Source organism: Parambassis ranga, chromosome 12 (assembly GCF_900634625.1).
Source record: "Parambassis ranga chromosome 12, fParRan2.1, whole genome shotgun sequence".
NCBI lineage: Eukaryota > Metazoa > Chordata > Actinopteri > Ambassidae > Parambassis > Parambassis ranga.
The window spans coordinates 6,381,483-6,391,891 of NC_041032.1; the positions used below are offsets into that span (position 1 = coordinate 6,381,483).

Sequence of the window (10,409 nt, forward strand, 5' to 3'; positions counted from 1 at the left end):
ATTACTATGATGCCCTTTCACTCTGGTTTGAATAGCCAGATACAGATGTACAGTGCCAAACATGTCATATGACACTACAGATCAAAGTTGATCAAAAACACAACAAGACGCCTCCACCATCAACATCATTTAGTGAATCAGATAAGAATGTTTATGCATCTAAGACAGGCTGCAGAGTCCCTGACTCCACCTAAATATGGCCGTTTATTGTCCGGTCAGTGTTTGTGAAGTCCCTGTGCTCTTCCGGGCTGTGCTCACTGACTGGATGCACTCTCTCAGCCGGTCCTCCCAGTCTTTGCACCAGTTTGGGCTCCGCTCCAAGTTCTCGTAACGGGTGGGCAGCTTGTCCAAAGCCAGCACTGCCTCCGGTGGGTCAAAGGTCAGGCCAGCCTTTTCGACCGCTGCCTGAAACTTGGCTGGGGATGCTGTTGCAATGTAACACCTGTAATAAAAGTTTGAAAGTTCACTAGAAAGCTGGACTTCACACACACACATCACATGACTCTGTCCAATCAAATGCTTACAACACATACAGCTGGGCACAACTGGTGGGAAATTGGTCTTCTGAGAGATATTTACATGTCAACCACATGATCTCTATCTGTCATACCAATGGGGATTTATGGGATTTATGGGTGGGATTTATTATATAAGACCTGCTAGCCAGTGTCTGTGTGTCTGACCTGTTAAGCCCGGGGCTGTGAGGAGAGTGGTAGTGATGCCATACAGCCACAGCTGTGTGAGGACACAGCACATACTGGTTCTCCACCCAGCACCTCCTCATGGTCTCCAGGATGCCTTCATCAGTCACTGTGCCGGTTGACAGAACCTGTGCCAGCTAGAAGAGAGCACATCATAAAAACATCATGGCAGTTGGTGGGTGGTTGTGCACAGAGAGGATAAGCAGCCTCTGCTCTGCAGTAAATTTTGAATGGTACCAATTTCTGGTGGTTTTCTGCCAGAAAGTGTCTATGTGACTGTTGAAACTCCTCCATTATTGTTCTCACTGATGCTCCATCTTTGCCCAGCAGCAGCCAGAACACTCGCTCCATGTTGTATGGGTCCTAAAAAAATTAAGCAATGCGACCATATCATCATGATGTAAGATACATCACTGCTATTTTCAACTTATGTATCACATCACTCATTTCTCAAGCTCAAGATAAGACTAAACTGTTTATAAATGGGGTTTCCAGAAAATAGAGATATGAGGAAACACGTGCTGACATCTCTAATAAACCTGTCATGAACAATTCCATTGACCGTGTAACTGCAGTACCTGTATGTCTATAGCAGGAGCCAAGGTTTGCGTGACATCAGCTGCCATGGAAAAGTCACCAGACGTTACTGTCCTGTGCACTATGTCATTAGAATTCACCATGGCAACCAGTTTCAGGGGTAATCCCATTTGTTTCGCAATGAAGCCGGCTGAGAGACAGAGAACATAACATGTAACACACTGAGTCCTTTACACATGTTCAAATATGTATGAAGTAGACCTGTGATGTTTCCTGCTCCACCAGTAGGAACCACCACCTCCAGCTCGGGCATAACTCCGTCTGCCTCAACCTGTTCCATTCCACTGAGCTCCAGGTAAGCGTAAATGAAGTGTGCAAGCTGAATCATGACTCTGGACCAGTTGACTGAGTTGAGGCTCATGAGACCATGGGACTTCACCAGCTCCTGGTCAGCAAATAGTCGGCGCAGAGGCTGGTCTATGTCGTCTGAGCAGCCGTCAGCTGCAGAGGTAAAACAGCAAAAGGATATCGGATTCTGAAAAATGTTACAAGAATAAAACGTTTGGATAAGGAGCAGCTGATATTCTTTAACCTGTTTACCTGCAAACACGTGGACATTATCCTTCAGGCAGGAGATCATGTGTTTCTCCTGCACTGGACTGATGCGTCCTCGGGGATAAACCACCACCACATCCAACCCAGGGAGACCCTTTGCACTCTGGATGGCTGAGCCACCAGTGTCCCCAGATGTACCTGGAGAGGAAAACGCTTGTAAACTGACTCATATCTATGACATTAAATATATATTCTATGCTGCTTCTGATTGTTTTTGAAAGGTGTATGTCTTGTGGTATAGACCACAGAACATAGTGTCTTTCTTTCGTTTTTTGTTTCTTTCTCACCTACAAGTACAGTAGCTCTGCGTTTTTGTTTTTGCAGTAAGTAGTTGATGAAGTGCACAGTGCAAGTCATAGCCAGGTCCTTAAAGGCCAATGTGCCTCCATGGAAGAGCTCCAGGACTGACAGGCCGTCCTTCAGCCGGGCTACTCTGACCACCTCTGGCACAGAAAACCCAGACAGAGCTTCGCCCACCAGTACTGTGAATAGAAACACACACACACATCTCTTCTATTGTTATCGTCAAACTGTACGTTAAAACTGTGGACAGTGAATACTCTCCAGCTCACCCTCCAGGTCATCTCTGGGGATCAGCTGAGAGGGGATGAATAATGAGGCGACCTCCACCACCACTGTGGTGTAGGGCAGCCCCCTCCATGACCTCAGGGTGTCTGGGCTCAGGGCAGGCACACTCTCTGGCATGAACATCCCTCCATCTGGTGCATAACCTGAAAACAGCACATCCTGGAAATCCCACCCATGGATCCCACCACGTGTACTGCAGTACTTCATCGCTCAGACCTGCAAACAAAGAGTTTCTCAGTTCCTCTATCTATCTATCTATCTATCTATCTATCTATCTATCTATCTATCTATCTATCTATCTATCTATCTATCTATCTATCTATCTATCTATCTATCTATCTATCTATCTATCTATTTCACTAGATGGTGAAGTACTTGTAACCATATTTGGCTGCTGCTGTACGTTAACAGTTAACATGTTGTGATTTTCTCTTGTAAAGGTAAAGTGGGTAAATAAATAGAAGAAACTTCAGACACAGCAAGTCATGTGACTACAAGTCTTTCTTGACAGTGTCCCGCATCACCACGTCGGGGATAAACCCCCCTCCAATGACCGGATCGCTGCGCAGTAGCTAATCAACTACATAATTTTACACAAAAATTTGATATAGTGTAAAGTTTACCGGAATATTCTACTGGATCGGCCGTGACATAGTAGCGGTGAGCTTCAAGTAAAAACGGATCAGCTGAGCCGTTCTGGGTCAAAACAGCCGTACCGTTTTAACATGCGCGTCTATCTAGGGTCTTAGGGTATGGGTGCTGACAGAGGCCAAAAAGGGCGAAGGACAAACTTCATGTAATTATATATCAGTTATATAACAAATAAAATCACATTATTTGCACAATATAAGCAGTCCAAAAAAAAGCATTTTTTTTCTCCCAGAAAATTGAAGTGGATTTTAGATCAAATTTAGTTTATTGAAAAAACTGATGTTGGCTCCTTCCTATAATTTTATAACAACTAGATTACTTTAATAAAATTAGAAAATAAATAGAAAATGCAAAGAAAAAGTCTGATAAAGCAGACAGAAGTACTTTACACTAGCTGAGCAGCATTCAGTTTGCAGCCTGCTTAATGGGTCTGTGCTGCTATAAACAGAAAGAGAACACAGTTTAAACTTTAGCAGACCTTATGACTCGTTCACTATCAAACAGCATGCACTACTCACCACTGTGGCTTTAAAGTTTAGACAGCTGTCCCCTTTACCTTATAAATACCTTTTTAATAGTTTTTCGGTGACTTGGTCACTGTTGCTTTGTAGCCAATGAGTCATCAATTGACAAGATGTCAAGGAAGATAAAAGCTGAACTTTAGACTAACCTGTAACTAAAGAACTCTACTTTAAAGTCTGCCTGCTATTTTCCAGGATTTCCCGGGTATCCATTGTGGTAAGTAACTGTAGAACTGTAGGGATTCCCTGCTGTGCAGTGTTTCTGACACTTATTATTAGCTTAATAAATTAAAAAAAGTGTTTTGATTTATCCCATGATCCATTTTAATGCACATCTGCAAACATGTAAAAACATATATACAAGTCCTTAACACTAGAGACGTTACAAAAAAATGTGCTTACAAAATCGAAACCATGCAAATAAATGACTGAACACATTGAGAGTATAGTAACACAACCCCCCACCCGCCCACCCACCCCCTCACACACACGGCCGCAAACACACAATAATGTTAATGTTATGCTTCAATGTCTCAATAGTGTGTTTTAATTAAGATAGACAATCTTCGGTAGCTTAAAAGAAAACAGATGGGCAAAATCAGCTGAACCAATAAACTTTGTGATGAGTGAGTGAGATCTGGCCTGGAATGAGTTTGCATCTGGGGGAATCAGTGCCTTCATAGGTGTTGGAGATTCAACTTATTTGGAACTTTTAAACAGCTTTTCTGTTCCTGCACTGATCAACCCCATCAACATGTCACTCGCTTGTGGCTAGACATTAAGTACTGTACAGTTACATTCAAAGTACAAACCACATTACTATATGCCACATTCATCATACAGCGTGTGCATGACAGAACATAAAGCATTTAAGAGACAGGAATCAGTTCAACTGTGTCTTGAACTGTGCTGGTGTTTCACACTGAACATTATTAGACCTCGTCTAAGGTTATTCTGCACTATTAACCCTCGGTTAGCTGAGCTATTAAGTCCAAGTTAGTAAAGACTTTACGTCCTTAAAAAAAAAAAAAATCAATCAGTTGCAGGTCTGTTTTCCATTGTAAACAAGGAATGTTCAAACATGTTACTATCATGAACACTTTGAACTCTAACACTTGCTGCTGGTCTGAATAAGAAACACTGTAAAGCCACTAAAAAGATATTTAAGTGCAGACCACTTATCATAGCTTAGCTGGTTGCAGTAAAGTAACATAATGCTGATTATTAGTGGTAGGTAGCCCCACCATTAATAATGAATAGAGATAAGGCTTCTGTGGCAGAGATCGCCCCTCTCCAGAGGTTCATAATAACTCATGTTAGAAGAAGCTCTGAATATAATGTTCAGTGTGACATCAGTGACCTTCTTGCAATAGTGATTTCTTTAAAAATAAACATGATTTAACATTTCCAAAAAGCATCGTAGAGATGATTTACAGAAGGTTACTAATACAATATTCAATAGGCCAGGCACATCACTCTATATTCCATACTTCAAACTGAAAATATACCCAGAAATACTGTCTCCCATGTCACATCATTAAACAGATAAGGCATACATTTTTCTCACATAAAAAAATAAAATAAAAACGAATAGAACAAACATGCAATATTGCTCAACACAATGAAACATCTGCTCAATGACTACATACATGATCGCTGTGGGTGTTTGGTTAGATTCTTGGCTTCATTGTTGAACATTTCTGGTATATTTCCATGAAAAGCTAAAGATTGGTAGTGTTTACTGTGGCTCCGTCTCCCTCAGAGGTTCAGTGCAAACATCATCTGAGCACAACATGTCTCCATGGGAGAGATGGCTATGAGAGCAGGACGAGCACCTACCAAGGAAGCCTTTTCCCATAATGCATCAAAGAAGCAATTGGTATCCCTTCCCCCTTAAACTCTGAGGAAGCAACGGTTTCAGTGTGGTTTTCATGGCAGTCCCCACTGGCCAAACATTGAGCTTAAAAGGATGCAGCTGTGCAGTCTCTTCATTGATCAAGTCCATCCACGACACGTTTGACATGACAATGTTTTTAAGTATTTAAACTACCACCTACCACATGTGAGTGGAGATGGCAGGAAGAAGAGGGGCAGGTTAAGAGTTATCCTGCAGCTCTTTGGCCTTGGTGAGGATGGTGTGGACATCTGAGATGGGATAATCCTGAAAGCAACAAAAACACATTAGCTGAAAGTGTAAAGATGAAGCTCTGGAGTCTTTATGTTCTACTGTGCATTACAGACCTGCAGTAATCTCATATTCACTGTAAAGTCTCCTGCCAGGAGGTTATCCCGTATAAGTCTGTGAACAGAAGACAGAAACCATGATTCATGGGAAGAGTCACAGCCGCAGGACTACTAAGAGAGCAGAATGAAAAACTCACATGAGCATGGCGCAGCAGACCAGGATGAGGAAGTGAAAACGGTCTTGGTCGGAAAACAGGGTGTCCCAGATGCGGATGACATCTGGCAGGAGGAACTCCTGAGATAACAACAGGGTCAGCCAGCGGAATGTGAAGTACTGGGGTTTGATGTTCTGCTCTTCCTTTTTGGAGAGAAAACATGGAGAGAACTAGAATTATCAATTTATTAATACAATGTTTCCAACTCCAACTCTCTATTCCTCTGTCGGTGGGGATGCATGGAAGCTATAGGAAAGACATAGATGTATTCAGGTAAAGTAGTAATTAATTCATAAAATAATGCTGTTGCTGTTTGGGGCCACTTGCAAACGTTCTTGTGTCTCACTAAAGAAAGCAGTAAACAGTGTGCAGGGACTTACCAGCTTGAGATAGAGCTCGAGGTCTTTGTCTTTGAGCATGGAGTACACACTCTCCATCTTGTAGGTGATGCCACACTGAGAGTCATCCAGGCTCTTGATGAAGTTGTCTCTATTCTCTGACATCAGGTTGGTAAAACAGAAGAAGGTGTCTGCTTCAGCGTGCTCTGTAAAATGAAGCAATGAGAAATCACACAACATTACAAATACACATGTTATGTGACTTCCAGTGTATCAATTCCAATGTTACAGACCTTTCCACTCGCTGTTGGGGTCTGTGGCAAACGTGTAGTAGATTGGCCCGACAATCTCATTCATGCCCTGTACGTAGGCAATCCCAGGGTTGAGTTTGGCATAGATGAAGAGGATCCTCTCCACCACCTCCCAGTGTGCTTCACTGCCATTGGGCAGCACCTCATACTCATTAGATGGATAAAGGTTCAAAGACTTTCCAGGTGAACTGACCTAAGAGAACAAGATTTGTCTTTGGTTCAGAAGATTATAAAAAAAACTTAGTTCTGGGTTATTTATCCTGTTGCTACTGCAAACTGGCACAAATCAGTTGACATTGACTGAGTCAATGGTGACAGAAGGACAGAGTGCACAGGGACACACGGTAACTTACATTGGTGACTCCACTGCGGTTGCGGTTTACAGTTTGTGCCTTGAGGGTTGTTTGTTCCACTCGCCGACGCAGCGTCTCATAGTCATTCTGAGGGTCCAGGATCAGCTGGCAGGGGTAGTCTGTAGGGCGCTGGAAGAACGCCATGTCTGGGTACAGCCGCCTGCAACCACGCAAGCACACACTCCTGTCACATTACGGCTCTAAGTTTATTTTGTGGACTCTTGATCTCCTCAACAGGTGGTTGACCTGTTCCCATTCACAGACTAGTGTGTATAGCACAAATAAACAGATGTAGAAACATTTAAAGGTTGTACCTTACATCCTTATCAATCTGTAGTAGTATTTCATTATCTTTGAAATAGGTATTCCACCTGCTGTCCGGGTTAGGATTTAGAGGCTGAAAAAATCAACAAATGAAATAAGATGAATGCATATTAATTACTCTCCCAACCATGTGATGTGTAACAAGGGTCATATGAGCAGTATATAGGTCATATGAGCAGTGTATAGATAAAAATCACTAACATGGTCCTCCATTGTCACATCTTCTCTTGAAAGGCCCAGGTTGGCTTTGGCAATACCAGGCTGGATGATCATTTCTTTTAGGAACTGGGAGTACACCTCCCTATGAGAGGGATGTGAAAGATAGAAGTGAAATATTAAGGTAAAAAGAAGCCAAGCCACTGTCATAATCAGTCAATCCTAATATTTACAGTTTTACTAATGTTAAACTGAGCTGATGTGTGAATACAGCCATCCTCTGCTGCTCTTTTTCTTTTGGCATGTTCTACATCAATTCAATGATTATTCGATTAAATCATATTTCTAGCAGGTTTGTATAATTTTAGCTTCTCAGTGAAGGGATTTGCTGCTTGCCTTTATCATATCTGAATTCTTGTTTGGCAGGTAAAACAAAAACAACTGAGAGTTCTGGGAAAACTTGGTGATTGTTCCAAACTGCAAAAAAAATAATAATATATACCTTACTAAAAAAAGTGCCCTGTTGGCTGATATAAACAAGAAAAGCAGAATGTTTTCTTCTGCTGAACTAGCTTTACATTGACGACATAACAAACAACATTAGTCTTGGTGATTCAGAGGTCAAATAGGAGTTTTTCCCCATTTTCAGTCAGCTAATAACATTAGCCAATATAACCAACTATGCGGATTGATACCAGCTGATTGTCTGACACCTAAAAAGAGTTACCAAAATAAAAGCAAAGCATTGGGAGGTAAGTCCTAAAACCTACATGTTCTTTTATCAGGCTTTAACTTACCTCTGCTTTTTGAGGAAGGACTCCCATAACGTCTGATCAAGAGGTAGGTAATTCAAAAGGATCTGAATAAAAGCACAAAGGCCGACAGCACAGATCAGTTTTCTTCCACCTGCTGACAGGCGTACAGCACATATTCCACCACAAGCAATATTTGCTCTGATTAAAAACAAGTTTCTGAATCTTGAACTGTTATTCATAAAAAGTAAGTAAGTAACAAAGACAGGGTAACATACTTTCCAGCACAGTGCTCGAATGCCTCCTTCAAATGGGATTCCTGTGACAAAAAAAATAAAATGCAATCACGGTTAAATAGAGCATAATAAAATGTCACCAAGACACACAAAACAGAGAAATTACCATTGAAGCACAGCTCCCTCAGTGTCTTCAAGTTTAAGCTTTGCTTACTCAAGGCTTCTTTAAACTCCTGTATCCTGAAAATACAGTAAAAGTATCAGTATTCGTGTCAGCGGATAACACATACTTAACCTGATTGAAGTGTTTGTGTATATACTCTGTGGCAAAATGTACAGTGATGCTCGAGTGTGCAAGCTTTTCTATATTTGCATCATTTTTGTATAGTGACAGTGATAATGAACATCACTGTGCATATGGTCACATACATCTGCTTTTTAATCAATGGCTTAAAGGTCGATTAAGACCACACAACTCAAAATAAAAAACTAAAATTGCTGATCAATTTCTCCACACAGAAAGACCACAGGGTGGAGTAGTAATAGAAGATGTTATTGGCCAGCCATTGCCAGGTAGTGACAGCAGATGGGAAAAATGACAGGCAGAATAACACCAAGCATAACATCATGGCTACAAAATACAGAGGCTAACGAAGGAAACGGGACAAGTAGGTCTAGCTGCATAATAATAAACTTATACTGAGAAACAGACTGGAAACAGGCCCCCTCTGTTTTTATCCCTGACAGAAACACACTGTCAGCACATATCGTCAGCTGGATCGTGGCTAGTTGTTATCCAGTTAGAGCTAGAGGAAGTCAGTGTCAGCTGATGTGCTAACAGGGAGCTAGCGCAGCTATCTACCTAAATCAACAACTCACTGTATTTCTTTGCAAGTCTCGTTAACTGTGCCACTAACAGTGAAAGTTTAACTAGAATACAATAATAATAGCATCTAAAACGTCTGTGTCGTTACAACTTTAAAGCGCAAAATTAGCCCGTGTGTTTAGCTGAGCCGTTTCTGCTTGTTAGCTTGTCATTGAGGTAAACGGTAGTTTTGCGGTTAGGATGCTAGCTGCTACATTACATACATAAACATATTTCAGCTGTACATGTGTCCTGCATCCCGTGCAGAGACAACGAGTTTGATGTGTCTCACCTGTTTCTGTACGCAGTAGACATGTCTGGACAGGCGACGGTGTATTCCTTTAACTGTTTCCAAAAAGAAATGGAAACATCCAAATGAATTGGCCAGAGGGAAGTCCTCCTATCACTTCCGTCTTCATCACTGTGCAGATAGCACGCCGCCGCTTGGATCCACAGTCAACCTGCGTGTCAATGACCAGGTATCACGTTAGACCCGTCTGCCCGCACAGTGCTCCGTATTTATTCCCCAGGGCCGTTCAGCTTAATGATTCAGTTAAGTCTATATTTTCAAGGGTTTTCTAACAATAGACCATCATGAGATATTTCTAATTGTAATAAATGTACAGTTGATAAGTGCCTCATAAAAATAAATTCACATTGATTATAAGTATATTACAGTCAGTAAAATGTTTCAATTCTCATCACCTGTGCAATATTAGTGTTTTAGAGTTAAGTCCATCTGCTTTAACGTTGTCTAACCGAAGTGACAAAGCTTCTCTCAGCCACTAGAGGGCAGAAAAGCTCCTAATGGAGGACAAAACATAAAAGAAAGAAACACTGTGCCCACATCAGACATGAATATATATTTTTCCCTGTAAAAAGTTATAAAAAAATTAGTTGTTGTTAGTTGTTACATTTTAAAGTATATCCAATGCACTAATTATCAGTCAAATCTATGACTGTCTTCTGGTCAGTAGTCTTTATACAGTGTTTTTGAGCTGTAGACCAAACTTAAACTAGAAAAGGGCATTTCCTGAAGAAAATGCAAGTTTGATTGCTGCA

The 10,409-nt window shown here is 41.4% G+C and overlaps 2 protein-coding genes across 2 annotated transcripts; both read right to left on the reverse strand.

The window, feature by feature from the left end:
* Positions 1-114: 114 nt before the first annotated feature.
* On the reverse strand, positions 115-3,657 carry thnsl2 (threonine synthase-like 2). Its single transcript, XM_028418155.1, has 9 exons — positions 3,065-3,657; positions 2,426-2,657; positions 2,141-2,335; positions 1,839-1,991; positions 1,500-1,739; positions 1,280-1,428; positions 939-1,064; positions 684-838; positions 115-442 (listed from the first exon to the last, which is right to left on the reverse strand). Exons 2-9 carry the CDS (start codon positions 2,646-2,648, stop codon positions 205-207), a joined length of 1,479 nt encoding a protein of 492 aa, XP_028273956.1. The 5' UTR covers positions 2,649-2,657; positions 3,065-3,657; the 3' UTR covers positions 115-204.
* Positions 3,658-4,137: 480 nt separating this feature from the next.
* On the reverse strand, positions 4,138-9,827 carry tbc1d13 (TBC1 domain family, member 13). Its single transcript, XM_028418586.1, has 12 exons — positions 9,640-9,827; positions 8,649-8,722; positions 8,525-8,565; positions 8,292-8,353; positions 7,540-7,639; positions 7,329-7,411; positions 7,015-7,174; positions 6,644-6,854; positions 6,393-6,556; positions 5,995-6,155; positions 5,855-5,912; positions 4,138-5,774 (listed from the first exon to the last, which is right to left on the reverse strand). Exons 1-12 carry the CDS (start codon positions 9,660-9,662, stop codon positions 5,709-5,711), a joined length of 1,203 nt encoding a protein of 400 aa, XP_028274387.1. The 5' UTR covers positions 9,663-9,827; the 3' UTR covers positions 4,138-5,708.
* Positions 9,828-10,409: the final 582 nt, after the last annotated feature.

Excerpts from the sequence above, each read along its gene's own strand:
- thnsl2 (XM_028418155.1), bottom strand. The coding sequence starts at position 2,648 with ATGAAGTACTGCAGTACACGTGGTGGGATCCATGGGTGGGATTTCCAG. Across the intron at positions 1,992-2,140 it reads CAGAGCTACTGTACTTGTAG|GTACATCTGGGGACACTGGT; the intron begins GTGAGAAAGAAA and ends TTTCCTCTCCAG. Across the intron at positions 839-938 it reads CAGAAAACCACCAGAAATTG|CTGGCACAGGTTCTGTCAAC; the intron begins GTACCATTCAAA and ends GCTCTCTTCTAG.
- tbc1d13 (XM_028418586.1), bottom strand. The coding sequence starts at position 9,662 with ATGTCTACTGCGTACAGAAACAG. Across the intron at positions 8,354-8,524 it reads TTCGAGCACTGTGCTGGAAA|ATCCTTTTGAATTACCTACC; the intron begins GTATGTTACCCT and ends GCTTTTATTCAG. Across the intron at positions 6,855-7,014 it reads ACCGCAGTGGAGTCACCAAT|GTCAGTTCACCTGGAAAGTC; the intron begins GTAAGTTACCGT and ends TTGTTCTCTTAG.